This window comes from Melanerpes formicivorus, unplaced genomic scaffold, assembly GCF_026170545.1.
Source record: "Melanerpes formicivorus ecotype bairdi unplaced genomic scaffold, bMelFor1.0.p_v2 SCAF_245, whole genome shotgun sequence".
NCBI classification, from domain to species: domain Eukaryota; kingdom Metazoa; phylum Chordata; class Aves; order Piciformes; family Picidae; genus Melanerpes; species Melanerpes formicivorus.
The window spans coordinates 73,398-100,684 of NW_027142597.1; the positions used below are offsets into that span (position 1 = coordinate 73,398).

Here is a 27,287-nt window from a genome sequence, read left to right on the forward strand (position 1 = left end):
AGAGGCTGAGGGAGCTGGGGTTTCTTAGCCTGGAGAAGAGGAGGCTCAGGGGAGACCTTCTTGCTCTCTCCAACTCCCTGCAGGGAGGTTGAAGCCAGGTGGGGGTTGGTCTCTTCTCCCAGGCAAGCAGCACCAGAACAAGAGGACACAGTCTCAAGCTGTGCCAGGGGAGGTTTAGGCTGGAGCTGAGGAGAAAGTTCTTCCCAGAGAGTAATTGGCACCAGAACAAGAGGCAACAGTCTCAAGCTGTGCCAGGGGAGGTTCAGGCTGGGGATGAGGAGAAAGTTCTTCCCAGCATCCCAGCAAGAGAGATTGGCCATTGGAATGTGCTGCCCAGGGAGGTGGTGGAGTCCCCATCCCTGAAGGTGTTTAGGAAGAGCCTGGCTGAGGCACTTGGTGCCATGGTTGAATTGATCAGATGGTGTTGGGGGATAGGTTGGACTCCATGATCTCAAAGGTCCTTTCCAACCTGGTTAATTCTGTATTCAGGTGGCCAAGAAGGCCACCAGCATCCTGCCCAGGATGGTTTAGTTAGTCAGGAGGTGTTGGGTGATAGGTTGGACTTGAGGTCTTTTCCAACCTTACTGATTCTATGATCCAGCAGATCCAGAGAGGTTCTCTTCTCCCTTTCCCTTAGAGCTGAAGGGATCCTGCAGGAAGGCTGCAGAGGGACTATTCATGGGGGTGTCTGGAGGCAGGCCAAGGGGGAATGGTTTGAAGCTGAGGCAGAGCAGAGTTAGAGTGGAGCTGAGGAAGCAGCTCTTCAGTGTGAGGGTGGTGAGACCCTGGAGGCTGAGGCTGCCTCCTTCCTGGGGGTGTTCAAGGGCAGGTTGGATGAGACCTTGAGCAACCTGGGCTGGTTGAGGTGTCCCTGCCCATGGCAGGGAGGTTGGAGTGGGTGATCTCTGAGGTCTCTTCCAACCTGAGCCATTGTGGGACCCTGTGATTGATTACTGAGCCACTGTGGGCCCCTGTGATTGATTACTGAGCCACTGTGGGCCCCTGTGATTGATTACTGAGCCACTGTGGGACCCTGTGATTGATTACTGAGCCACTGTGGGACCCTGTGATTGACTATCCAGGGCAGCAGCAGAGTGACAGAAGGCAGCTCACCTTGTACAAGAGTGGCACAACTGGCATGTGGTCAAAGAGCAGCACATGGGGCTTGTTTTCTCTCTTCCAGTTGGAGAGGAAGTGGATGTAGTTCTTATCTGTAATCTTTAAACAGAAGCAAGGGGTTAGCTGGAAGCTCTGAGCTGCTGCACACCTGCAGTGCTCTCTCAGCAGGTGTCTGGAGCAGAACTGAGCCTGGAAAAGCTGTGCAGGTGTTGCAGGAAGCAGACTGAAGGCTTGCCTTTGCAACAGGGGGACTTGGGCTGTGCTTTTGGATACAGGGAATGAATTCAACAGACCAGAGGGGAGCTGAGTTCAACCAGCCAAACCAGAGGGGAGCTGAATGCAGCAGACAGAGCAGAGAGGAGCTGAATGCAGCAGACAGAGCAGAGAGGAGCTGAATGCAGCAGACAGAGCAGAGAGGAGCTGAATGCAGCAGACAGAGCAGAGAGGAGCTGAATGCAGCAGACAGAGCAGAGAGGAGCTGAATGCAGCAGACAGGGCAGAGGGGAGCTGAATGCAGCAGACAGGGCAGAGGGGAGCTGAATGCAGCAGACAGGGCAGAGGGGAGCTGAATGCAGCAGACAGGGCAGAGGGGAGCTGAATGCAGCAGACAGGGCAGAGGGGAGCTGAATGCAGCAGACAGGGCAGAGGGGAGCTGAATGCAGCAGACAGGGCAGAGGGGAGCTGAATGCAACAGACAGGGCAGAGGGGAGCTGAATGCAACAAACAAAACAAATAGAAGGTGATCAACAAACAAAACACAGAGGAGCTGAGCTCAACAGGGCAAGGAGGAGCTGAGCTCAACAGGGCAAGGAGGAGCTGAGCTCAACAGGGCAGGGAGGAGCTGAGCTCAACAGGGCAGGGGGGAGCTGAGCTCAACAGGGCAGGGGGGAGCTGAGCTCAACAGGGCAGGGGGGAGCTGAGCTCAACAGGGCAGGGGGGAGCTGAGCTCAACAGGGCAGGGAGGAGCTGAGCTCAACAGGGCAGAGGGGAGCTGAGCTCAACAGGGCAGGGGGGAGCTGAGCTCAACAGGGCAGGGGGGAGCTGAGCTCAACAGGGCAGAGAGAGGAGAGCGCTGCAGGAGCGCAGGGCAGCCGCCGGCGCCTCACCTTCTCCACCAGGTTGCCGGGCAGCAGGCTCTCCACGAAGCGCCGCAGGTTCTCGCGGAGGACGGCGCTCTGGAAGAAGGTGACCCTGCCCTTGATGAGCCCCAGGATGGAGGGGGTGCTGTGGGCACCCAGGTGGTGGGCGAGGCGCCGCTCGTAGCCGGCGTGAACCACGCCGATGCCCACGCCTGCAACGGCACAGCGGGGCGGGGAGAGCTCAGCGGCACCCCGCGGGAGAGGGAGCCTGCAGACCTCGGCCCCTGCCCAGCACCGGGCCTGGCACCTGCCCGGCCCCTGCCCGGCCCCCTGCCCAGCCCCGACCCGGCCCTCTGCCCGGCCCCTACCCGGCCACCTGCCCTGCCCCTGCCCAGCCCCTACCTGGCCCCCAGACCGGCCCCTACCTGGCCCCCTGCCCTGCCGCTGCCCAGCCCCCTGCCTGGCCCCTGCCCAGCCCCCTGCGGAGCTATCCATGGCCCTGTGCCTCCTGAGGAGCTATCCATGGCTCTGTGCTTCCTGAGGAGCTATCCACGGCCCTGTCCCTCCTGAGGAGCTATCCACGGCCCTGTCCCTCCTGAGGAGCTATCCACGGCCCTGTCCCTCCTGAGGAGCTATCCACGGTCCTGTCCCTCCTGAGGAGCTATCCACGGTCCTGTCCCACCTGAGGAGCTATCCATGGCCCTGTCCCTCCTGAGGAGCTATCCATGGCCCTGTCCCTCCTGAGGAGCTATCCATGGCCCTGTCCCTCCTGAGGAGCTATCCACGGCCCTGACCCTCCGGAGGAGCTATCCATGGCCCTGTGCTCCTGAGGAGCTATCCATGGCCCTGTCCCTCCTGAGGAGCTATCCATGGCCCTGTGCTCCTGAGGAGCTATCCATGGCCCTGTGCTCCTGAGGAGCTATCCATGGCCCTGTGCTCCTGAGGAGCTATCCATGGCCCTGTCCCTCCTGAGGAGCTATCCATGGCCCTGTGCTCCTGAGGAGCTATCCATGGCCCTGTGCTCCTGAGGAGCTATCCACGGCCCTGTCCCTCCTGAGGAGCTATCCATGGTCCTGTGCTCCTGAGGAGCTATCCATGGCCCTGTGCCTCCTGAGGAGCTATCCATGGCCCTGTGCTCCTAATTATCTGCTGGAGCAGGGCCAGAGAAGGGCAGCACAGCTGGTGAAGGGTCTGGAGAACAAACCTGGTGAGGAGCAGCTGAGGGATCTGGGGTTGTTCAGCCTGGAGCAAAGGAGGCTGAGAGGAGACCTCACTGATCTCTACACCTCAGCACATTCCAACAGCTAACAACTCTCTCAGTGAAGAACTTTCTCCTCAGCTCCAGCCTAAACTTCCCCTGGCACAGCTTGAGGCTGTGTGTTCTTGTTCTGGTGCTGGCTGCCTGCCTGGGAGAAGAGACCAACCCCCACCTGGCTACAACCTCCCTTCAGGCAGTTGGAGAGAGCAAGAAGGTCTCCCCTGAGCCTCCTCTTCTCCAGGCTAAGCAACCCCAGCTCCCTCAGCCTCTCCTCCCAGGGCTGTGCTCCAGACCCCTCCCCAGCTTTCTTGCCCTTCTCTGGACACCTTCCAGCAGCTCAACCTCTTTCCTAACCTGAGGAGCCCAGAACTGGACACAGGACTCCAGGTGTGGCCTAAGCAGTGCTGAGCACAGGGCACAAGGACTTCCCTGCTCCTGCTGGCCACACTCTTCCTGCTGCAGGCCAGGATGCCCTTGGCCATTGTCTTGCTTTAGGGGTGAATGTGCCTTGTCCTGGGCTCTCCTCTGCAGAGTGCTGGCAGCAGAGGAGCCCAAGCCAGGCAGCTGATCACTGACCTGGAGAGCTGAGGGAAGGAAGCTTTCCCCACCTTCCCTGCTCCTGCTGGCCACATTGCTCCTGCTGCAGGCCAGGATGCCATTGACCTTCTTAGCCCCCTGGGCACACTGCAGACTCATGTTCAGCCTACTCTCAACCACTACCCCCAGGTCCCTCTCTGCCTGGCTCTGCCCCCAGCCTGCAGCACTGCCTGGGGTGGTTGTGGCCAACAACGAGCAAACATCAGGAGAAATCCTTGAGGGCTAAACTCCATCCCCCTGCTACCCCAGGAGCTGAGAACCATCCCTGCAGCCTCCCTGGCCCTAAAAGCAGGCTCACCCAGGGCCTCCAGCTCCTGAGCAACCTCCTTCCAGACAGGCTCGATGTGGATGCAGCTGAAGCACCAGTCGGAGGTGACCTTGATGAGGTACGGCTTCCTGAAGCTGTCGGGCAGGATCTCGTTGATGTAGTGGGAGAAATGCAGCAGGTACTTCTCATCAGAGGGGTCTCTCCTCTCTGAGTTGAAGGGGAAGTGGAAGAAGGCCTCATCAAAGTAGAAGCCCTCGTGGAAGTGGTGGAAGGGGCGGTGCTGGGGCTGGGAGTAGCCCTGGCCCTCCCCAGCCTCGCCGTAGCGGTCGAAGTTTGCCCTCTTCTCCTCGTTGGAGAGGATCTGGGGAGGAGGGGGTGGAAGGACAATGGTCACCTGAAAGCACCCTGACAACCAGCCCTGGGGGACCCCTCATCCCAAGGGAAGAGGCAAGCCTTTAGGTGGGAGCTCCTCTGCTGGTGGTTTGGGGCTCGCAGGCTCACAGGGTGTCAGGGGTGGGAAGGGAGCCAAAGAGAGCATCCAGCCCAACCCTCCCTGCCAGGGCAGGAGCAGGGAACCCAGCCCAGCTCACACAGGAACACAGCCAGAGGGGGCTGGGAAGGCTCCAGGGAAGGAGACTCCACAGCCTCTCTGGGCAGCCTGCTCCAGGGCTCTGTGAGCCTTCCAGTGCAGAAGTTCCTCCTCATGGTGAGGTGGAACCTCCTGTGCTGCAGCTTCCATCCACTGCCCCTTGGCCTGTCCTGAAGTTGGTGGAGCCCTGGAGCAGGCTGCCCAGGGAGGTGGTGGAAGCCTCATCCCTAGAGCCATTCAAAACCCCACTAGCTGTGTTCCTGTCAGACCTTCTCAAGGTGACCCTGCCTTGGCAGGGGGCTTGGACATGATGATCTCCAGAGGAACCACACAACCCACAGCATTCTGGTGAGAGCCTGGCACAGGCTGCCCAGGGAGGTGAAGTCTCCATCCCTGGAGCCAAAACCCCACTGGCTGTGTTCCTGTCAGACCTTCTCCAGGTGACCCTGCCTTGGCATGGGGCTCAATGATCTCCAGAGGTCCCTTCCATCCCACAGCATTCTGGTGAGAGCCTGGCACAGGCTGCCCAGGGAGGTGGTGGAAGCCTCCTGCCTGGAGGTGTTTGCAGCCAGGCTGGATGTGGCTGTGAGCAACCTGCTGGAGTGTGAGGTGTCCCTGCCCATGGCAGGGGGGGTTGGAGCTGGCTGAGCCTTCAGCTCCCTTCCAGCCCTGTGATCCTGTGGAACACCTGCAGCTGCATGTGGATGAGCTGTGAGGCAATGTGCAGCCTGTGAAAGGGATAAATATTCTGGGGAAGGGAAATGAGGCCAAATCCCAAAGCAAAGGAGCCTGCAGCTCAGGCTGCCTGTGCCCATTTCTGACACCAATTGCTCCCTGAGCCACCTCAGCACTGATGCTCTTTTCTGGAGCAGCTTTTGCTGGCACCTGCTTGAACACTGAGAGCTCCTCAGCACCCCAGAAAGCAGCTGAGCTTTCACAGAAGCTGCATTTTGCAGCTGGGAGGGGAGGGATGTGCTGGATTCCTGCAGGCTCAGCTGCCTTTTGCCTTGGAACTATCAGGGTCAGCTGCCTCAAACTGGGGCAGCCAAGCTGCAGAGCCAGGCAGGAGCAGCCTGCACAGTAAGCACTGAGGCAGGGAACAACTTGAAGTGACTAAAGCCCTCTGGTGATTGATGACACAGAATGGCCAGGGCTGGAAGGGAGCTCAAGGCTCAGCCAGTCCCAACCCCCTGCCATGGCCAGGGACACCTCACACTCCAGCAGGTTGCTCACAGCCACCTCCAGCCTGGCTGCAAACACCTCCAGGCAGGAGGCTTCCACCACCTCCCTGGGCAGCCTGTGCCAGGCTCTCACCACCCTCCTGGGGAACAACTTCTTCCTCACAGCCAATCTCAATCTCCCCCCTGCTAGTTCTGCTCCATCCCCCCCAGTCCTATCCCTCCCTGACACCCTCAGAAGTCCCTCCCCAGCTTTCTTGGAGCCCCCTGCAGATCCTGGAAGGCCACAATGAGGTCTCCTGTCTCCTCTCCAGCCTGCACAACCCCAACTCCCTCAGGCTGTGCTCATAGCAGAGCAGCTCCAGCCCTCTGCTCCTCCTCCTGGCCCTGCTCTGGACACCTTCCAGCACCTCCAGAGCCTTCCTGGCACAGAGGCTCCAGACCTGGCCCCAGAGCTCCAGCTGTGGTCTCAGCAGAGTGGAGCAGAGGGGCAGAATCCCCTCCCTGGCCCTGCTGGCCACACTTCTCTTGCTGCAGCCCAGGCTCTGCTTGGCTCTCTGGGCTGCAAGTGCTCACTGCTCGCTCCTGCTGAGCTTCTCCTCCCCCAGCAGCCCCAAGGCCTTTTCTCCAGGGCTGCTCTCTAGCCAGCCCCTGCCCAGCCTAGAGCAGTGCCTGGGATTGCCCTGCCCCAGCTGCAGGACCTTGCCCTTGGTCTTGTTGATCCTCATGAGGTTGTCATGGGCCCAGCTCTGCAGCCTGCCCAGGTCCCAGCTCTGCAGCCTGCCCAGGTCCCTCTGGCTGGCCTCCCTTCACTTACATCATCCCCAAAGCACTGAGGAAGTCCCCATGGCATGACCAAGACAGCCACCCAGCTGCCTGGGGCCTGCCAATACTTCCTCCTTCCTCTTTTAAATGAGAGCAGGGCAGACTTGCAGCCAAACATTTGCCAGACAGACAAACATTTGCCAGACAGAGCATGCTGCTGGCAGCCTGTGCTGAAAACAAACAAACAAAAGAGCCTGAACCTCTCTGGGCACCTCCAGAAGGTTGAGAACCTTCCCTGTGTAGATGGAGAGAGAAAGAGCACAAAGCCCCAGAGGGGAAAATAAGAATAGGGTAGGGTAGGGTAGGGTAGGGAATAGAATAGGGTAGGATAGGGATAGGGTAGGATAGGGATAGGGTAGGATAGGGTAGGATAGGGATAGGGTGGAATGGAATAGAATAGAATAGATCAGACCAGGTTGAAAGAGACCTTTGAGCTCATCAAGTCCAACCTCTCACCCAGCACCATCTGATCAACTCAACCATGGCACCAAGTGCCTCAGCCAGGCTCTTCCTAAACACCTCCAGGGATGGGGACTCCACCACCTCCCTGGGCAGCACATTCCCATGGCCAATCTTTCTGTCTGGGAAGAATTTCTTCCTCACCTCCAGCCTGAACCTCCCCTGTCTCAGCTTGAGACTGTGGCCTCTTGTTCTGTTTGCCTGGGAGAAGAGCCCAACCCCCACCTGGCTCCAACCTCCCTTCAGGGAGTTGGAGAGAGCAAGAAGGTCTCCCCTGAGCCTCCTCTTCTCCAGGCTAAGCAACCCCAGCTCCCTCAGCCTCTCCTCCCAGGGCTGTGCTCCAGACCCCTCCCCAGCTTTCTTGCCCTGCTCTGGACACCTTCCAGCACCTCAACCTCTTTCCTAAGCTGAGGAGCCCAGAGCTGGACCCAGTTAAAGGGCACTGAGCCCTGAGTGCCAGCAGGAGCTTAGCAAGGGGAGTGTGTTACCTCGTAGGCCTTGCTAATCTGGATGAATTTGTCTTCTGCTCCTGGGTCTTTGTTTTTGTCAGGGTGCCTATGAGGCAGAAGCAGAGGAGAAAGAGGGTCAGTGGTTCCCCAAGGGGGCCCAGGGAGCTGTCAGCCTCTATACAGGAGCAAGCAGGATGCCAACAGTTAGTCTGTGGCAGCCTCCTGAGGCTGACAGCACAGCTCACACCCAGCATGTGGCTCTCCCTCCCCACACCCCATCCCCAAACAGAGCCCTGGGACATCTCCCTGCACCCCTGCCCCTCCAGCTGACCCCTCACCCACAGCCTGGGATGAGGCATGGGCATCTCTGCTGCATCCCTCAGCTGCTGCCCTGCAGAGCTGCTGAGATCCCCAGCACAGCCCTCGGGGGTGGCTCAGCCTAAACCATGCAGGCTCTGAAAGCTCCAGGGGAGGTCTATTGCCCCCTGAAAGCTCCAGGGGAGGTCTATTGCCCCCTGAAAGCTCCAGGGGAGGTCTAATTCCCCCTGAAAGCTCCAGGGGAGGTCTATCCCCCCCTGAAAGCTCCAGGGGAGGTCTATCCCCCCCTGAAAGCTCCAGGGGAGGTCTATTCCCCCTGAAAGCTCCAGGGGAGGTCTATTTCCACCTGAAAGCTCCAGGGGAGGTCTATTTCCACCTGAAAGCTCCAGGGGAGGTCTATTCCCCCCTGAAAGCTCCAGGGGAGGTCTATTCCCCCCTGAAAGCTCCAGGGGAGGTCTATTCCCCCCTGAAAGCTCCAGGGGAGGTCTATTCCCCCCTGAAAGCTCCAGGGGAGGTCTATTCCCCCCTGAAAGCTCCAGGGGAGGTCTACTTCCCCCTGAAAGCTCCAGGGGAGGTCTATTCCCCCCTGAAAGCTCCAGGGGAGGTCTATTCCCCCCTGAAAGCTCCAGGGGAGGTCTATTTCCCTCTGAAAGCTCCAGGGGAGGTCTATTTCCCTCTGAAAGCTCCAGGGGAGGTCTGTTTCCCCCTGAAAGCTCCAGGGGAGGTCTAATTCCCTCTGAAAGCTCCAGGGGAGGTCTATTCCCCACTGAATGCTCCAGGGGAGGTCTATTCCCCACTGAAAGCTCCAGGGGAGGTCTGTTTCCCTTTGAAAGCTCCAGGGGAGGTCTACTTCCCTCTGAAAGCTCCAGGGGAGGTCTACTTCCCCCTGAAAGCTCCAGGGGAGGTCTACTTCCCCCTGAAAGCTCCAGGGGAGGTCTAATTCCCCCTGAAAGCTCCAGGGGAGGTCTAATTCCCCCTGAAAGCTCCAGGGGAGGTCTGTTCCCCCCTGAAAGCTCCAGGGGAGGTCTGTTTCCCTCTGAAAGTTCCAGGGGAGGTCTGTTTCCCTCTGAAAGCTCCAGGGGAGGTCTAATTCCCTCTGAAAGCTCCAGGGGAGGTCTAATTCCCTCTGAAAGCTCCAGGGGAGGTCTATTCCCCCCTGAAAGCTCCAGGGGAGGTCTATTCCTCCTGAAAGCTCCAGGGGAGGTCTATTTCCCTCTGAAAGCTCCAGGGGAGGTCTATTCCCCCCTGAAAGCTCCAGGGGAGGTCTGTTTCCCCCTGAAAGCTCCAGGGGAGGTCTATTTCCCTCAAGCCTGCTCCTCAGAGCAGGGGACACGACACTTATGGGCAGGGGACACCTGAGGCAGGGGAGGTGACACGCATGGACTGCCACACGGGGGCTGAGCTGCCTGTGGGCAATGATGGATCAGACTCAAGACACATTAGAGGTTCCCAATCGAGCCTCAGCAAGAACTATTCCCCCTGTGGCCAGGCTTTGGGAGAGCTTTGCAGCAGAGGTGCCCAGCGTGGAGGTGGCTGCTCGAGCTTCGGGAGGACTCGCTGCTCATCTCCCCCTGCCTGCTGAGCGCCGCTGGGCACGGACAGCCAGGCAAGGCGGCTAAAGCCAGCCCCCGCCCCGCGCAGCTCCAAGCGCAGCGGCCCAGCTCTGCCAACCGCCAGGACGCGAAACGACACCCTGCCTGTTTGTGTCTGCCCGTCCCCGCGGCCGTGCGCCCGCAGGGGACCGGAGCCCGGGGGGGAAGGCCCGGGCGGAGGGGAGGCACGTACCATTCACGGGCGAGCCGCTTGTAGGCCTTCTTGATGTCGGCCTGGCTGGAGCTGCGGCCGACCCCCAGGACGCGGTACGGGTCGAAATCCCCCGCCGCCGCCGCCGCCGCCGCCAGGGCCTGCGCTCCCAGGGCCGCCAGCAGCAGGGCGGCCGCACAGGCTAGGCCCGCCCGCCCCAGCTCCATGGCTCCGGCGGAGGCTGGGCGCGGAGCCCGGCGGGGGGAGGGAAGGGGAGCGGGACGGGGAAGGGCCAGCGGCGCTGCGGGACCGGCGCGGGCCGCGGACGGGCCGCCCTCAGCCACCCTGCGCCGCCGCTTCCGGCGCGCCCGCCCCGCCGTCACCATAGACACGGCGCCGACTTCCGGTCACAGAGAGGAGCGCGGGCGGGCCGCCCTGCACGGCCGCTTCCGGCGCGCCCGCCCCGCCGTCACCATGGAGACGGCGCCGACTTCCGGTCACCGAGACGCGCCCGGGCGGCTAGAGCGGCGCCATGGAGGAGGCGCAGCGCAGGGCCCTGCGGCGCGCCCGCCCCGCCGTCACCATGGAGACGGCGCCGACTTCCGGTCACCGAGACGCGCCCGGGCGGCTAGAGCGGCGCCATGGAGGAGGCGCAGCGCAGGGCCCTGCGGCGCGCCAGGCCGCAGCTGGTGGCGGAGCTGCAGGTGGAGCCGCTCTGGAGCCTGCTGGAGGAGCGCGGCCTCTTCACCCGCACCATGCTCGAGGAGCTGCAGGTGAGCCCCGGGGACAGGCCCCAGGGAGGGCCCTGTGTGGCCCTCGCTGCTGGTGGCAGGCGGGGTGGGGGCGGGGGGCGCCCGTGTCCTGCTAGCCCCAGTGACAGGCCTGGGGCTGAGCACCCTGACCTCGCAGGCCCCAGGGGACCCCTCGTGTCCCCTCACCAGTGACAGGCCTGGGGGGTGAGCACGGCACAGCTTGAGGCTGTGTCCTCTTGTTCTGGTGCTGGGTGCCTGCCTGGGAGAAGAGACCAACCCCCACCTGGCTACAACCTCCCTGCAGGGAGTTGGAGAGAGCAAGAAGGTCTCCCCTCAGCCTCCTCTTCTCCAGGCTAAGCAACCCCAGCTCCCTCAGCCTCTCCTCCCAGGGCTGTGCTCCAGACCCCTCCCCAGCTTTCTTGCCCTTCTCTGGACACCTTCCAGCAGCTCAACCTCTTTCCTCACCTGAGGAGCCCAGAGCTGGACACAGGACTCCAGGTGTGGCCTGAGCAGTGCTGAGCACAGGGCACAAGGACTTCCCTGCTCCTGCTGGCCACACTCTTCCTGCTGCAGGCCAGGCTGCCCTTGGCCATTGTCTTGCTTTAGGGGTGAATGTGCCTTGTCCTGGGCTCTCCTCCTCTGCAGAGTGCTGGCAGCAGAGGAGCCCAAGCCAGGCAGTTGATCATTGACCTGGAGAGCCGAGGGAAGGAAGCTTTCCCCACCTTCCTCTCCATCCTGAGGGACACAGGGCAGGCTGGCCTTGCAGATGTGCTGATGGAGAAGTGCCAGCCCCTGCCAGCTCCCCCACAGCTGCCTGACCTCAAGCCTGTGGAGCTGGAATCTCGTGGAGGAAAGAGTGGCAGAAGTGAGTATTTCAGGGCAGAGAGCTGGCAGCTGGGATCCTTTCTCCATGGGGAGCTCCCTGTGCAGTCTGGGTTCTTGTTTGCCTGGGCTGTAGCCTGTAAGGGAGAGTGTTTAAGGTTTAAGCTCAGGTTTTGTGCTTGTGGTGCTCAGAGCTTCCTGCTCTGGGGTTGGTTTGGGGGGGGTTGGCATGTGGCTCCATGGTGCAAATGGATTTTGCCAGCTTCCCCCCAGCCTGTGGGCTGCTGGAGCCAGCAGAGCCCTCTGCTGCTGCTGTGGGAAGGAGCATTTCTCCCTTTAAACCCTGGCAAGGGCAAGGTGAATGGGCTGTGGTGTCCCAGCAGGGGGGCTGGGACAGGATCAGGTCCTTCTGGGCCCTGAAATCAGGCAGGGGAGGGAGGGTGAGACTTGACTGTGCCATGTCCTTGCAGGTGCCAGCTTCCCTGAGCATCTGTCCATTCCAGTCCAGGCTGAGAGTGAAAGGCCTCAGGTGCCTCCCACAGCAGCCCAGGGTAAGCTGTGCCCCAAAGAGGCAGCAAATCAAGTGCTTGCTCCCAGGGGGGCAGGGAGGGGGAGTTTGCACATGTCACTAATGGATCATGGGGGAGAGGGAAGGACTGATGGGGATCTCTGCAGGGGGGCCTGGCCAGGCTGCAGCCATGGGCTCAGCTTCAACCAGGCCAAGGGGCCATGGGCTCAGCTTCAACCAGGCCAAGGGCTGGGTCCTGCACTTGGGGGCACAACAACCCCATGAATGCTCCAGGCTGGGGGCAGAGTGGCTGGAGAGTGCCCAGCAGAGAAAGCCCTTGGGGAGGGTTGGTTGACAGCAGCTGAAGATGAGCCAGGGGGTGCCAGGGTGGCCAAGAAGGCCCCCAGCAGCCTGGCCTGGAGCAGCAGTGCTGTGGCCAGCAGGAGCAGGGAGGTGATTGTCTGCTGCTTCTGATGAGGCCACACCTTGAGTGCAGAGTTCAGCTCTGGGCCTCTCACTTCAAAGACATTAAGGTGCTGGAGCAGGTCCAGAGAAGGGCAACCAAGCTGGGGGAAGGGTCTGGAGTGCAGGGCTGGGGTGGAGCAGCTGAGGGAGCTGGGGGAGGAGGTGGAATCCCCATCCCTGGAGGTGGAATCCCCATCCCTGGAGGTGGAATCCCCATCCCTGGAGGTGTTTAAAAGGTGCAGGGATGTGGTGCTGAGGGACAGGGGCTGGCCCCAGCCTTGGCAGAGGTGGAGAGGGGTTGGGCTGGATGAGAACAGGGCTGGGGAGGAGCAGCTGAGGGAGGAGGTGGAATCTCCATCTCTGGAGGTGGAATCTCCATCCCTGGAGGTGTTCAAAAGGTGCAGAGATGTGGTGCTGAGGCACAGGGGCTGGCCCCAAGCTTTGGCAGAGCTGGAGAGGGGTTGGGCTGGGTGAGCTTAAAGGTCTTTCCCCACCCAGATGGTTCCCTGGTTGTGTGAATTCTGGGAGGAGCACCTGGAGGTGGGCTGAGAAGAGCTAAACCCCAGCTCTCTGTTGTGTGTTGTAGGCTCAGCTGCTGACAGGAGGAACCAGGACCTGGTGAGTGTTTGGGTAGGCCCAGAGTGTTCTCCCTGAAACCAGAGCCCTGTGAAGGGCTGCCAGGGGACAGCCCTGGGGCCACCAGGCCTTGCTGTGTGTCAGCTGAGTGGTCTTGAGGCACTGCCACCACAGTTCCAGGGCTGAGCAGTTCAGAGTGGGTCAATCATTGCCCCCTTCCTCCTCAAGACCACCACAGCCCTGGGGCCACCAGGTCTCCCTTCAGGGAGTTGTAGAGAGCAAGAAGGTCTTCCCTGAGCTTCCTCTTCTCATTCCTCATTGGTGCTGCACCCTGCTGGGTTAGATTAGGAGGGGCCTGGCTGAATGGAGTGGGGCCTGGCTGAATGGAGTGGGGGCTGGCTGGCTGCAGGGGGGGCTAAATGCAGTGGGGCCTGGTTGAATGCAGCAGGGGGCTGGCTGCAGGGGGGCCTGGTTGAATGCAGGAGGGGGCTGGCTGCAGGGGGCCTGGTTGAATGCAGGAGGGGCTGGCTGCAGTGGGGCCTGGTTGAATGCAGCAGGGGGCTGGCTGCAGTGGGGGCTGGTTGAATGCAGGAGGGGGCTGGCTGCAGGGGGGCCTGGTTGAATGCAGCAGGGGGCTGGCTGCAGGGGGGGCTGAATGCAATGGGAGCTGGTTGAATGCAGCAGGGGGCTGGCTGCAGGGGGGGCTGAATGCAATGGGAGCTGGTTGAATGCAGCAGGGGGCTGGCTGCAGGAGGGGGCTGGCTGGCTGCAGGGGAGGCTGGCTGCAGGGAGGGGGCTGGCTGGCTGCAGGGGGGGCTGAATGCAGTGGGGGCTGGTTGAATGCAGGAGGGGGCTGGCTGGCTGCAGGGGGTGTTGGTTGAGTGCAGGAGGGGGCTGGCTGCAGGGGGGACTGTCTGAATGCAGTGGGAGCTGGCTGGCTGCAGGAGGGGGCTGGCTGCAGTGAGGGCTGGTTGAATGCAGGAGGGGGCTGGCTGCAGGGGGGGCTGACTGAATGCAGGAGGGGGCTGGCTGCAGGGGGGGCTAAATGCAGGGGGAGCTGGTTGAATGTAGGAGGGGGCTGGCTGCAGGGGGGGGCTGGCTGGCTACAATGGGGGCTGAATGCAGGAGGGGTCTGGCTGCAATGGAGCCTGGCTGCAGGGGGGGCTGACTGAATGAAGTGGGAGCTGGCTGGCTGCAGTGGGAGCTGGCTGGCTGCAGGGGGGGCTGACTGAATGAAGTGGGAGCTGGCTGGCTGCAGGGGGGGCTGGCTGGCTGCAGGAGGGGCTGGCTGCAGTGGGAGCTGGCTGGCTGCAGGAGGGGCTGGCTGCAGTGGGAGCTGGCTGGCTGCAGGAGGGGCTGGCTGCAGGAGGGGGCTGGCTGGCTGCAGGAGGGGGCTGGCTGCAGGGAGCTGGCTGGCTGCAGGGAGCTGGCTGGCTGCAGGGGGGCTGGCTGCAGGAGGGGGCTGGCTGGCTGCAGGGGGAGTTGAATTGCACCCTGTGCCTGGCAGGTGTACCAGCTGAAAGCAAAGCCCTGTGGGCACTGCCTGCTGCTCAACAACGTGACCTTCAGCAGGGCCTCCAGGCTGTCCCCTCGGGAGGGCTCAGATGTGGACTGTGAGAGGCTGGAGAAGCTCTTCAGGGCCTTCTCCTTCAGCGTCCTGACCCGGCGGGACCTGAAGGCTGCGGTGAGGCTGGGCCCGGGCCGGCAGGAGGGGCTGGGGAGCTGCAGGGGACAGAGCCAGCTCCAGCTGTCACCTCCCAGGGCAGCAATGAGCCTCTCCCATCCTCTCCCTTGTGCTTGTTAGCATCACACAATGGGTTGGGTTGGAAAGGACCTCCAAGAGCGTCCAACCCCCCCTGCCCGTGGGCAGGGACACCTCCCACCAGCCCAGGCTGCTCAGGGCCTCATCCAGCCTGGCCTTGGGCACCTCCAGGGAGGGAGCAACCACAAACCTCCCTGGGCAACCTGTGCCAGTGCCTGCCTTGACTTCAGCAAGGCCTTAGGCACTGATCTCTGCTGCCTGCTATCAAGCAGGAGCAGCCAGGATGGATTCATGGTGGGGAAATGGTTGCTTGACCTCTCTGATAGCCTTCTGTGGTGCTGTGACCAGCTGGGTGGGTGAGGGGAGAGCACTGGCTGTGGTCACCTTGGCCTTCAGCAGGGCTGCAGCCACTGTGTCCCATAAAATCCTCCCAGGGAAGCTTAGGAGGTGTGGGTGGCTGAGTGGCCAGTGAGGTGGAGTGGGAAGTGGCTGAAGGAGAGAGAGCTCAGAGGTCTGTGGTCAGTGGCACAGAGTAGTGGTGGCCCCCAGGGCCAGGTCTGGGTCCAGTCTTGCTCAACATCCTCAGCAGTGACCTGGAGGAGGGGAAAGAGAGAACCTTCAGATGGTCTGAAAGTGGGGAGCAGGGCCTGGCACCTCATCAGGCTGTGCTGCCAGCCAGGCCTGGCCAGGCTGGAGAGTGGGGTGGAGGTGAAGCTCAGCAAGGGCAAGTGCAGGGCCCTGCAGCTGGGCAGGGGGGGCAGCATTTCCTCCCTGCAAGGGTGCTGAGGCAGTGGCACAGGCTGCCCAGGGAGGTGGGGGAGTGCCCAGCCCTGGAGGTGGGCAACAAAAGTGTACACATGGCACCTGGGGACGTGGGGTGGCTGGGGGGTGGGTTGATGGCTGGGGGGTGGGGGTAGCTGGCTGTGGGTTGGGGATGGTGATGGGTGTGGGTTGGGGGGAGGGTCTCTGTGCTTTTGGGGGGTGGATGGCTGAGGGTTGGGGTGGCTGTGGGTTGGGGGGGGAGGGTCTCTAGGTTGAGGGGGAGGATGGGTGTGGGTTGGGGGTGGGTGATGGGTGTGGGTTGGGGGGTGGTGGTGGCTGTGGGGTGGAGGAGTGGATGGGTGTGGGGTGGGGGAGTGGATGGGTGTGGGTGGGGGAGTGGATGGGTGTGGGTTGGGGGGGAGTGGATGGGTGTGGGGGGGAGTGGATGGGTGTGGGGGGGGGGAGTGGATGGGTGTGGGGTGGGGGAGTGGATGGGTGTGGGGTGGGGGGGAGGGGATGGGTGTGGGGTGGGGGGGAATGGATGGGTGTGGGGTGGGGGAGTGGATGGGTGTGGGTTGGGGGGGAGTGGATGGGTGTGGGGGGGAGTGGATGGGTGTGGGGGGGGGGAATGGATGGGTGTGGGGTGGGGGAGTGGATGGGTGTGGGGTGGGGGGGAATGGATGGGTGTGGGGTGGGGGAGTGGATGGGTGTGGGGTGGGGGGGAGTGGATGGGTGTGGGGTGGGGGGAGTGGATGGGTGTGGGGTGGGGGGGAGGGGATGGGTGTGGGTTGGGGGGGAGTGGATGGGTGTGGGGTGGGGGGAGTGATGGGTGTGGGTTGGGGGGGAGTGGATGGGTGTGGGGTGGGGGGGAGTGGATGGGTGTGGGGTGGGGGGGGAGTGGATGGGTGTGGGTTGGGGGGGAGTGGATGGGTGTGGGGTGGGGGGGAGTGGATGGGTGTGGGTTGGGGGGGAGTGGATGGGTGTGGGGTGGGGGGGAGTGGATGGGTGTGGGTTGGGGGGGAGTGGATGGGTGTGGGGTGGGGGGGAGTGGATGGGTGTGGGGTGGGGGAGTGGATGGGTGTGGGGTGGGGGGGAGGGGATGGGTGTGGGTTGGGGGGAGTGGATGGGTGTGGGTTGGGGGGGAGTGGATGGGTGTGGGTTGGGGGGGAGTGGATGGGTGTGGGGTGGGGGGAGTGATGGGTGTGGGTTGGGGGGGAGTGGATGGGTGTGGGGTGGGGGGGAGTGGATGGGTGTGGGGGGGGGGAGTGGATGGGTGTGGGGGGGGGAGTGGATGGGTGTGGGGTGGGGGGGAGTGGATGGGTGTGGGGTGGGGGGGAGTGGATGGGTGTGGGGTGGGGGAGTGGATGGGTGTGGGGTGGGGGAGTGGATGGGTGTGGGGTGGGGGGGAGTGGATGGGTGTGGGGTGGGGGGAATGGATGGGTGTGGGGTGGGGGGGAGGGGATGGGTGTGGGGTGGGGGGGAGGGGATGGGTGTGGGGGGGGGAGTGGATGGGTGTGGGTTGGGGGGAGTGGATGGGTGTGGGGTGGGGGAGTGGATGGGTGTGGGGTGGGGGGGGAGGGGATGGGTGTGGGGTGGGGGGGAGTGGATGGGTGTGGGGTGGGGGAGTGGATGGGTGTGGGGTGGGGGAGTGGATGGGTGTGGGTTGGGGGGGAGTGGATGGGTGTGGGGTGGGGGGGGAGTGGATGGGTGTGGGTTGGGGGGGAGTGGATGGGTGTGGGGTGGGGGGGAGTGGATGGGTGTGGGGTGGGGGGGAGTGGATGGGTGTGGGGTGGGGGGAGTGGATGGGTGTGGGTTGGGGGGAGTGGATGGGTGTGGGGTGGGGGGGAGTGGATGGGTGTGGGGTGGGGGGGAGGGGATGGGTGTGGGGTGGGGGAGTGGATGGGTGTGGGGTGGGGGGGAGTGGATGGGTGTGGGGTGGGGGAGTGGATGGTGTGGGGTGGGGGGGAGTGGATGGGTGTGGGTGGGGGAGTGGATGGGTGTGGGGTGGGGGGGAGTGGATGGGTGTGGGGTGGGGGAGTGGATGGGTGTGGGGTGGGGGGGAGTGGATGGGTGTGGGGTGGGGGAGTGGATGGGTGTGGGGTGGGGGGGAGTGGATGGGTGTGGGTTGGGGGGGAGGGGATGGGTGTGGGTTGGGGGTGGGTGATGGGTGTGGGTTGGGGGTGGTGGTGGCTGTGGGGTGGAGGAGTGGATGGGTGTGGGGTGGGGGAGTGGATGGGTGTGGGGTGGGGGAGTGGATGGGTGTGGGGTGGGGGGGAGTGGATGGGTGTGGGGTGGGGGAGTGGATGGGTGTGGGGTGGGGGGGAGTGGATGGGTGTGGGGTGGGGGAGTGGATGGGTGTGGGGTGGGGGGGAGTGGATGGGTGTGGGGTGGGGGAGTGGATGGGTGTGGGGTGGGGGGGAGTGGATGGGTGTGGGGTGGGGGAGTGGATGGGTGTGGGGTGGGGGGGAGTGGATGGGTGTGGGTTGGGGGGGGAGGGGATGGGTGTGGGTTGGGGGTGGGTGATGGGTGTGGGTTGGGGGTGGTGGTGGCTGTGGGGTGGAGGAGTGGATGGGTGTGGGGTGGGGGAGTGGATGGGTGTGGGGTGGGGGAGTGGATGGGTGTGGGGTGGGGGGGAGTGGATGGGTGTGGGGTGGGGGAGTGGATGGGTGTGGGGTGGGGGAGTGGATGGGTGTGGGGTGGGGGGGAGTGGATGGTGTGGGGTGGGGGAGTGGATGGGTGTGGGGTGGGGGGGAGTGGATGGGTGTGGGGTGGGGGAGTGGATGGGTGTGGGGTGGGGGGGGAGTGGATGGGTGTGGGGTGGGGGAGTGGATGGGTGTGGGGTGGGGGGGAGTGGATGGGTGTGGGGTGGGGGAGTGGATGGGTGTGGGGTGGGGGGGAGTGGATGGGTGTGGGGTGGGGGAGTGGATGGGTGTGGGGTGGGGGGGAGTGGATGGGTGTGGGTTGGGGGGGAGGGGATGGGTGTGGGTTGGGGGTGGGTGATGGGTGTGGGTTGGGGGTGGTGGTGGCTGTGGGGTGGAGGAGTGGATGGGTGTGGGGTGGGGGAGTGGATGGGTGTGGGTTGGGGGGGAGGGGATGGGTGTGGGTTGGGGGGGGAGGGGATGGGTGTGGGTTGGGGGGAGGGGATGGGTGTGGGGTGGGGGGGAGGGGATGGGTGTGGGTTGGGGGGAGGGGATGGGTGTGGGGTGGGGGGGAGGGGATGGGTGTGGGTTGGATTAGGTAGATGGCTGTGGGTTGGGGGTGGCTCTGGGTTGGGTTGGGGGGCTGACTGTGGGTTGGGATGGTGGCTGTGGGTTGGATTGGGGGGGGTGGCTGTGGGTTGGGGATGGCTGTGGGTTGGATTGGGGAGGTGGCTGTGGGTTGGGGATGGCTGTGGGTTGGGTTGGGGGGCTGGCTGTGGGTTGGGGGTGGCTGTGGGTTGGATTGGGGAGGTGGCTGTGGGTTGGGGATGGCTGTGGGTTGGGTTGGGGGCTGGCTGTGGGTTGGGATGGTGGCTGTGGGTTGGATTGGGGGGGGTGGCTGTGGGTTGGGGATGGCTGTGGGTTGGATTAGGTTTATAGCTGTGTGCTGGGGGGGTGGCTGTGTGCTGGGGGGGTGGCTGTGTGCTGGGTGGATGTTGCTGTGTGCTGGGTGGATGTTGCTGTGTTGCACAGAGTGCAGTGAGGAGGCAAATCTGTGTAATTAAAGCACCCAGTGTTAATTAAGGGCAGAACCACAGAGCTGCTCACTCCCTGCTGCTGGCTGTGCTGTGTGTTCCCCTGCAGCAGAGAGAGACCCTTCTGAGGTCCTCTGGGAGCCTGCAGAGAGCAGCCCAGCAGCAGGCTGTGGCTGAGCTGGGGGCTCCTGAGCTCCTTTCTGAGATGGTTTTGCTTTCCCCCTGCAGGAGATGGTTGTGGAGCTGCAGGAGCTGGCACGGCGAGACCACAGTGCCTTGGACTGCTGTGTGGTGATCATCCTCTCCCATGGCTGTCAGGTGAGCTGCTCCAGCTCCCCCCCCCCCCCCCCCCCTTGGCTCCAGCTCCCCCCCCCCCCTTGGCTCCAGCTCCCCCCCCCCCCCTTGGCTCCAGCCCCCCCACCTTGGCTCCAGCTCCCCCCCCTTGGCTCCAGCTCCCCCCCCTTGGCTCCAGCTCCCCTCCCTTGGCTCCAGCTCCCCCCCCCCCCCCCCTTGGCTCCAGCTCCCCCCCCTTGGCTCCAGCTCCCCCCCCCTTGGCTCCAGCACAGTCTGTGGAGCCTCAGCCTCCCCTGGGGCAACTTGAGGCCATTGCCTCTTGGCCTTGGCAGAAGAGACCAACCCCCACCTGGCTCCAGCTGCCTTTCAGGGAGTTGTAGAGAGCCAGAAGCTCTCCCCTCAGGCTGAATTACCCTCAGGTGCCCTCAGCTGCTCCTCCCTAGCCCTGTTCTCATCCAGTCCAACCCCTCTCCACTTCTACCAAGGCTGGGACTAGCTCCTGTCCCTCAGCACCACATCTCTGCACCTTTTAAACACCTCCAGGGATGGAGGTTCCACATCCAGGGATGGGGATTCCACCTCTTCCCCCAGCTCCCTCAGCTGCTCCTCCCCAGCCCTGTTCTCATCCAGCCCAACCCCTCTCCACCTCTGCCAAGGCTGGGACCAGCCCCTGTGCCTCAGCACCACATCTCTGCACCTTTTAGCCACCTCCAGGGATGGGGATTCCACCTCCTCCCCCAGCCAGAGGGCTGATTCCCTCTGCTCTGGGTTAAAGGTCACTGGGAGCTTCCCTGGTGGGCTCTGAGTGGTCTCCAGGTGGGGCTGAGGATTTCAGCTCTAAATGATCAGCAGAGTGAAGGCTGGTAGCTGGGGGGGGTGTGTGTGTGTGTGAAAATCCCCATCCCCCCACACCCCCAGCATTAAATTTGCCAGCCCAGCACAGCTGGAAGCCAATGAGGTCCTGGGTGACAGGTTGGACTTGATGATCTTTGAGGTCTTTCCCAACCTTACTGATTCTATGAAGTGAAAACTTCCCCTGGCACAGCTTGAGGCTGTGTCCTCTTGTTCTGGTGCTGGGTGCCTGCCTGGGAGGAGACACCAACCCCCAGCTGGCTCCAACCTCCCTCCAGGGAGTGGTAGACAGCAATTGAGGTCCTGTGTCCAGGTCTGGGCTCCTCAGGTTAGGAAAGAGGTTGAGCTGCTGGAAGGTGTCCAGAGAAGGGCAAGAAAGCTGGGGAGGGGTCTGGAGCACAGCCCTGTGAGGAGAGGCTGAGGGAGCTGGGGTTGCTTAGCCTGCAGAAGAGGAGGCTCAGGGGAGACCTTCTTGCTCTCTGCAACTCCCTGCAGGGAGGTTGGAGCCAGGAGGGAGCTGGTCTCTTCTCTCAAGCAAGCAGCACCAGAACAAGAGGCCACAGTCTCAAGCTGTGCCAGGGGAGATTCAGGCTGGAGGTGAGGAAGAAATTCTACAGAGAGAGTTAGCCATGGGAATGTGCTGCCCAGGGAGGTGGTGGAGTCCCCATCCCTGGAGGTGTTCAGGAAGAGCCTGGCTGAGGCCCTTGGTGCCATGGTTGAGTTGATCAGATGGTGCTGGGTGAGAGGTTGGACTCAGTGGCCTTGAAGGTCTCTTCCAACCTGGTTAAGTCTATTCAAGAAGGTCTCCCCTGAGCCTCCTCTTCTCCAGGCTAAGCAGCCCCAGCTCCCTCAGCCTCTCCTCCCAGGGCTGTGCTCCAGACCCCTCCCCAGCTTTCTTGCCCTTCCCTGGGCAGGTTCAACTCTCTCAATGTCCTTCTTAAACTGAGGGGCCCAGAACTGGACACAGGACTCCAGGTGTGGCCTAAGCAGTGCTGAGCACAGGGCAGGATGACTTCCCTGCTCCTGCTGGGCAGGGCCCCCTCCTACCAAGCCTCCCAACCTCCTTCCCTTCTCCTCCCAGTGGAGGAGCACAGCTCTGGCAGCTTGGGGCTGCCAAGCACCCCCCAGGTCGCAGTGGGTTGGGGAGGGAGCTGCGAAGCTGCCCTTGTGCAGCCCCCAGGCAGGTGAGCAGGGACACCTCCGAGTGGCTCAGGCTGCCCAGGACCCCCTGCAGCCTGCCCCAGGGGCGGGCTGTGCCTAGCTGCTTGGCTCTCCCCTGGCAGAGCAGCCACCTGCAGTTCCCCCGGCGCCATCTACGGCACGGACGGGCGGCTGGTCCCGGTGGAGAGGATCGTCAACTGCTTCAACGGCTCCAACTGCCCCAGCCTCAGGGGGAAGCCCAAGCTCTTCTTCATCCAGGCCTGTGGCGGAGGTGAACCTTCCCTGGGGCTCCCCAGGGGGGATCAGCTGCGGGGCAGGGGGAGCTGGCTCGGGAAGGTGCTGCTGGGCCTTGGCCTCTCGCGCCTTGTCTTCCTCGGGGGCTGTCTTCAGCTCTCCTCTTGCACGCCGGCGCAGGGGCTGGCGGCCGGCAGGGGGCTTGGCAGGAGCTGGAGGCTGGCAGGGGGCTTGGGGCTAGCGGCAGGGGGCTTGGCAGGGGCTTGGGGCTAGCGGCAAAGGGCTTGGGGCTAGCGGCAAGGGGCTTGGCAGGGGGCTTGGGGCTAGTGGCAGGGCCTGGAAGCTGGCAGCAGGGGCTGGAGGCTGGCAGCAGGGGCTGGAGACCAGCGACAGAGGCTTGAGGCTGGTGGCAGGGCCTGGAGGCTGGCAGCAGGGGCTTGAGGCCAGTGACAGAGGCTGGAGGCTGGCAGCAAGGGCTTGAGGCTGGCAGCAGAGGCTTGAGGCTGGCAGCAAGGGCTGGAGGCTGGCAGCAGGGGCTTGAGGCCAGTGACAGAGGCTTGAGGCTGGCGGCAGGGGCTGGAGGCTGGCAGCAGGGGCTGGAGGACAGCAACAGAGGCTGGAGGCTGGCAGCAGGGGCTGGAGGCTGGCAGCAGGGGCTGGAGGGTGGCAGCAGGGGCTTGAGGCCAGTGACAGAGGCTTGAGGCTGGCAGCAGGGGCTGGAGGCTGGCAGCAGGGGCTTGAGGCCAGTGACAGAGGCTTGAGGCTGGCAGCAAGGGCTGGAGGCTGGCAGCAGGGCCTGGAGGGTGGCAGCAGGGGCTTGAGGCCAGTGACAGAGGCTTGAGGCTGGCAGCAGGGGCTGGAGGGCAGCGACAGAGGCTTGAGGCTGGCAGCAAGGGCTGGAGGCTGGCAGCAGGGCCTGGAGGCTGGCAGCAGGGGCTTGAGGCCAGTGACAGAGGCTGGAGCCTGGCAGCAGGGGCTTGAGGCCAGTGACAGAGGCTGGAGCCTGGCAGCAGGGGCTTGAGGCCAGTGACAGAGGCTGGAGCCTGGCAGCAAGGGCTGGAGGCTGGCAGCAGGGGCTGGAGGCCAGTGACAGAGGCTGGAGCCTGGCAGCAGGGGCTGGAGGGCAGCGACAGAGGCTTGAGGCTGGCAGCAAGGGCTGGAGGCTGGCAGCAGGGGCTGAGGGCTGAGGCATGAACCCCTCACAGGCTTTGTGTCTCCTGGAGCAGTTCTTCCTCAGGCTGAGGAGATGCAGGGGGCAGGCAGGGAGGGAGGGCAGTGGCTGGGGCACACAGCCCAGCAGTGCCCCTGGAGGGCTGGCTCCCGGCCCTCAGCCTGGAGAGTCCAGCTGCGGGGAGCAGGCACTGAGGGTTTCCAGGTGAATCAGCGCGGTCAAAGAGCCCCAGATCGGTGTCGCCTCGCAGGGCCTCTGTCCTCTTTGTTCCTTTATCTTCCCCTAGGATGGCTGAGTGCTGGGGTAAGCTGCACAGCAGGGGTTGCCCTCTTGTTGCTGCTCTCTGCAGATAAGAGAGACCGAGGCTTCGTGGTGGATTGTGATTCCCCGGCTGAGGAAGCTCCTGGAGGTCCTTTGCAGTCAGATGCCAAACCTTTCCAGGCTCCCCAGGGGACTGAGGACCAGCCAGACGCTGTGGCCTGCCTGCCCACACCCAGTGACATCCTGGTCTCCTACTCCACCTTCCCAGGTGAGGAAACTTTGTTGATTGGAGGGGGATTTACAGGATCCCGGGGTGCTGGGGGTTGGAAGGGAGCTCTGGAGGTGCCAGGGTGCTGGGGGTTGGAAGGGAGCTGTGGAGGTGCCAGGGTGAATAGGGATTGGAAGGGAGCCCTGGAGGTGCCAGGGTGCTGGGGGTTGGAAGGGAGCTCTGGAGGTGCCAGGGTGCTGGGGGTTGGAAGGGAGCTCTGGAGGTGCCAGGGTGCTGGGGATTGGAAGGGAGCCCTGGAGGTCCCAGGGTGAATAGGGGTTGGGAGGGAGCTCTGGAGGTGCCAGGGTGCTGGGGGTTGGGAGGGAGCCCTGAGTGTCACAGGATGTTAGGGGTTGGAAGGGAGCTCTGCAAATCCTTGAGTCCATTTAGCCAAGAAGCCCTGGGCAAGGGAAGGGATCCCAGGGAGCAGCAGGCCCTTGGTGAGGTGAGGACAGAAGGGAGGCCTCAGCAGTGATGTTCCTCTGCAGGTTATGTCTCCTGGAGGGAGCCCTCGAGGGGCTCCTGGTATGTGGAGACCCTGGTGAGTGTGCTGCAGCAGTGTGCCCATGCAGAAGACCTCCTGACCATGTTAGTGAAGGTACAATGCCTCTTGCTCCTGCTTCCTGGGCTCAGGGAGGGAGGGGAGAGGCAGAGCTGCAGCCACCTGGGGCCTGGAGGCCTGTGTCTGGAAAAGGAGTGAGGAAGGAGGCTGCAGAGGGGCTCTGGCTGAGGGCCTGTGAGGCAAGGGGCAAAGGTTTGAGGCTGGAGCAGGGGAGGTTGGGGTTGCACAGCAGGAGGAAGTTGTTTACTGTGAGGGTGGGGAGGGGCTGGGAGGGGTTGAAGACATCTCATCCCTGGCAGTCTGTCCCAGGCCTTGAAAACCCTTTGGGGGAAGACAAGGCTCCTCACACCCACCCTCAGCCTCCCCTGGGGCAACTTGAGGCCATTGCCTCTTGGCCTTGGCAGAAGAGACCAACCCCCACCTGGCTCCAGCTGCCTTTCAGGGAGTTGTAGAGAGCCAGAAGCTCTCCCCTCAGGCTGAATTACCCTCAGGTGCCCTCAGCTGCTCCTCCCCAGCCCTGTTCTCATCCAGCCCAACCCCTCTCCACCTCTGCCAAGGCTGGGGCCAGCCCCTGTGCCTCAGCACCACATCTCTGCACCTTGTAAACACCTCCAGGGATGGGGATTCCACCTCCTCCCCCAGCCCTGTTCTCATCCAGTCCAACCCCTCTCCACCTCTGCCAAGGCTGGGGCCAGCCCCTGTCCCTCAGCACCACATCTCTGCACCTTCTGAACACCTCCAGGGATGGGGATTCCACCTCCAAGGATGGGGATTCCACCTCCTCCCTCAGCTCCCTCAGCTGCTCCTCCCCAGCCCTGTTCTCATCCAGGCCAACCCCTCTCCACCTCTGCCAAGGCTGGGGCCAGTCCCTGTCCCTCAGCACCACATCTCTGCACCTTTTGAACACCTCCAGGGATGGGGATTCCACCTCCTCCCTCAGCTGCTGCTCCCCAGCCCCTTCCCCAGCTTGGCTGCCCCAGCAGCACTCCCTGCAGGCAGTGGGGGCTGGGCCAGCTGGGGCCCCTGGGATGCCTCTTGAGGAGAGCTCTCTGCTCTGCTGCCCCCCAGTGCAGCTCTCTGTCCTCAGCACTGTGCTTCCCTTGCCCCCTGAGCTGGGATGGCTGCTCAGCCTCTCTCTCCTGCTGTCCCCAGGTGACAAATGCAGTGGCAGCCAGAGGCATCTACAAGCAGATCCCAGGCTGCTTCAACTTCCTCCGGATGAAGTTCTTCTTCATGTGCCACTGAGCCCTGGGCTCCCTGCCCTGGGCCAGGGGGAGTTCCCAGCACCTGCCTGCAGCCTGCCTGCTGAGCTGTCTGCCCTGAGCAGTGTGACCTGTGGCTGCTGTGCCCTGGAGAGCAGGTGGAGATGGAGCAGGGGCAGAGCAGGGATGAGTCACCCCCAGGATCCTTTGGGTGGGAGAAAAGACCTTGAAGCTCTGCCAAGCCCAGGGCTAAACCCTGGCCCTCAGCACCACAGCTCTGGGGCTCTGAAACCCCTCCAGGGATGGGGATTCAGCCAAGCCCAGGGCTAAACCCTGGCCCTCAGCACCACACCTCTGGGGCTTTCAAACCCCTCCAGGGATGGGGATTCAGCCAAGCCCAGGGCTAAACCCTGGCCCTCAGCACCACAGCTCTGGGGCTCTGAAACCCCTCCAGGGATGGGGATTCAACCACCTCCCTGGGCAGCCTGGGCCAGGCTTTGAGAAGCCTTTCAGTGATTTCTTCTCATGTTCAGCCTAAACCTCCCCTGGGGCAACTTGAGGCCATTTCCTCTTGTCCTGTCCCTTGGCAGAAGAGACCAACCCCCACCTGGCCCCAGCCTCCTTCCAGGGAGCTGCAGAGAGCCAGCAGCTCTCCCCTCAGCCTCCTTTGCTCCACTCTAAACACCCCCAGCTCCCTCAGCTGCTCCTCCCCAGCCCTGATCTCCAGACCCTTCCCCAGCTCTGTTGCCCTTCTCTGGCCCTGCTCCAGCTCCTCAATATCCACCTTAGAGTGAGGGGCCCAGCACTGTGGTCTCAGCAGTGCCAAGCACAGGAGGATGCTCTCTGCCCTGCTCCTGCTGGCCACACCACTGCTGAGCCAGGCCAGGCTGCTGGGGGCCTTCTTGGCCACCTGGGCACCCAGGGCTCATCTTCAGCTGCTGTCAACCAACCCCCCCCAGGGTCTTTCTCTGCTGGGCACTCTCCTGCCACTCTGCCCCCAGCCTGGAGCATTCATGGGGTTGTTGTGCCCCCAAAGTGCAGGACCCAACACTTGGCCTTGTTGAACCTCAGCCCAGTGACCTCAGCCCATGGCTGCAGCCTGGCCAGGTCCTTCTGCCCCTCCAGCAGCTCCCCACTCCCTCAGCTTGGTGCCAGCTGAAGGAAGCCCTTTTTTCCCTGGCACATTCCAGCCCAGAGCCTCCATGCTCCTGGAGCACAGCAGCTCTGCTGTGCTTGGCCTCCAAGTCTCCTTCTGGTGACCAAGATCTCTTTGTGTCCTTTGCTGCCTGGCTGCCAGTGGGTGGCACCCAGGGCTGCCAGCCAAGCAGAGAGGAGGTTTGTAGCCTTGGATGTTTCTTCTTCTCAATAAAGTGGGAAAGGATTTACAGCAACAGAGCTTCAATCCTGTGGTCCTTTGTCCCCCCTGAGTGGCAGCTCAGCATCTCCTGAAGGCTCCTCTGAAGGGGGCAGAGCAAGGAGAGCCTTGCTCAAGAGCAGCTGTTGCTGGGGGCAGTGCCAGTGTCCCTTCTGAGCAGGCACTTGGCCTCTGAGCAGGACTTACAGCAGGAAGCCCAGGGGGAGGCCTTCAGGTCTTGGAGCTGAGTCCAAGCACAGTCCCTGGGGAGAGATGTGGTGCCAGGCTTGGGGCAGGAGCTCTGAGGGGAGAAGCAGCCTTAGAGACCAAGGGATCATAGAATCAATGATGCTGGAAGAGACCTCAGAGCTCAGCAAGGCCAAGCTGGCACCCAGCACCTCCTGACAGCCAAACCATGGCTCCAAGGGCCACAGCCAAGCCCCTCTTGAACACCTCCAGGCATGGGGACTCCACCACCTCCCTGGGCAGCACATTCCAATGGCCAATCTCTCTTGCTGGGAAGAACTTTCTCCTCACCTCCAGTCTAACCCTCCCCTGGCACAGCTTGAGACTGTGTTCTCTTGTTCTGGTGCTGGCTGCCTGCCTGGGAGAAGAGACCAACCCCCACCTGGCTCCAACCTCCCTGCAGGGAGTTGTAAAGAGCAAGAAGGTCTCCCCTGAGCCTCCTCTTCTCCAGGCTAAGCAACCCCAGCTCCCTCAGCCTCT

General features: G+C 63.0%; 2 protein-coding genes across 3 annotated transcripts in view; one reads left to right on the plus strand and one right to left on the minus strand.

The window, feature by feature from the left end:
* Nucleotides 1-10,221, minus strand: part of DNAJC16 (DnaJ heat shock protein family (Hsp40) member C16) — a 28,940-nt gene extending 18,719 nt beyond the window's left edge. For both annotated transcript variants that reach the window (XM_068169932.1, XM_068169931.1), the window contains exons 1-5: nt 9,925-10,221; nt 7,861-7,927; nt 4,352-4,682; nt 2,226-2,410; nt 1,114-1,218 (exon numbers count right to left, since the gene is read on the minus strand). In XM_068169932.1, coding sequence (XP_068026033.1) covers nt 1,114-1,218; nt 2,226-2,410; nt 4,352-4,682; nt 7,861-7,927; nt 9,925-10,109 — 873 coding nt within the window. In that variant the 5' untranslated portion in view covers nt 10,110-10,221. The remainder of the gene's footprint in view (nt 1-1,113; nt 1,219-2,225; nt 2,411-4,351; nt 4,683-7,860; nt 7,928-9,924) is intronic.
* A 276-nt stretch (nt 10,222-10,497) lies between these two features.
* On the plus strand, nt 10,498-26,598 carry CASP9 (caspase 9). The gene is given in 11 exon segments (XM_068169919.1): nt 10,498-10,655; nt 11,280-11,499; nt 11,927-12,007; nt 13,016-13,047; nt 14,513-14,689; nt 19,431-19,520; nt 21,632-21,649; nt 21,651-21,780; nt 23,264-23,443; nt 23,932-24,041; nt 25,158-26,598. Coding segments are annotated over 11 exon segments (1,263 nt in total). The 5' UTR covers nt 10,498-10,523; the 3' UTR covers nt 25,251-26,598.
* Nucleotides 26,599-27,287: the final 689 nt, after the last annotated feature.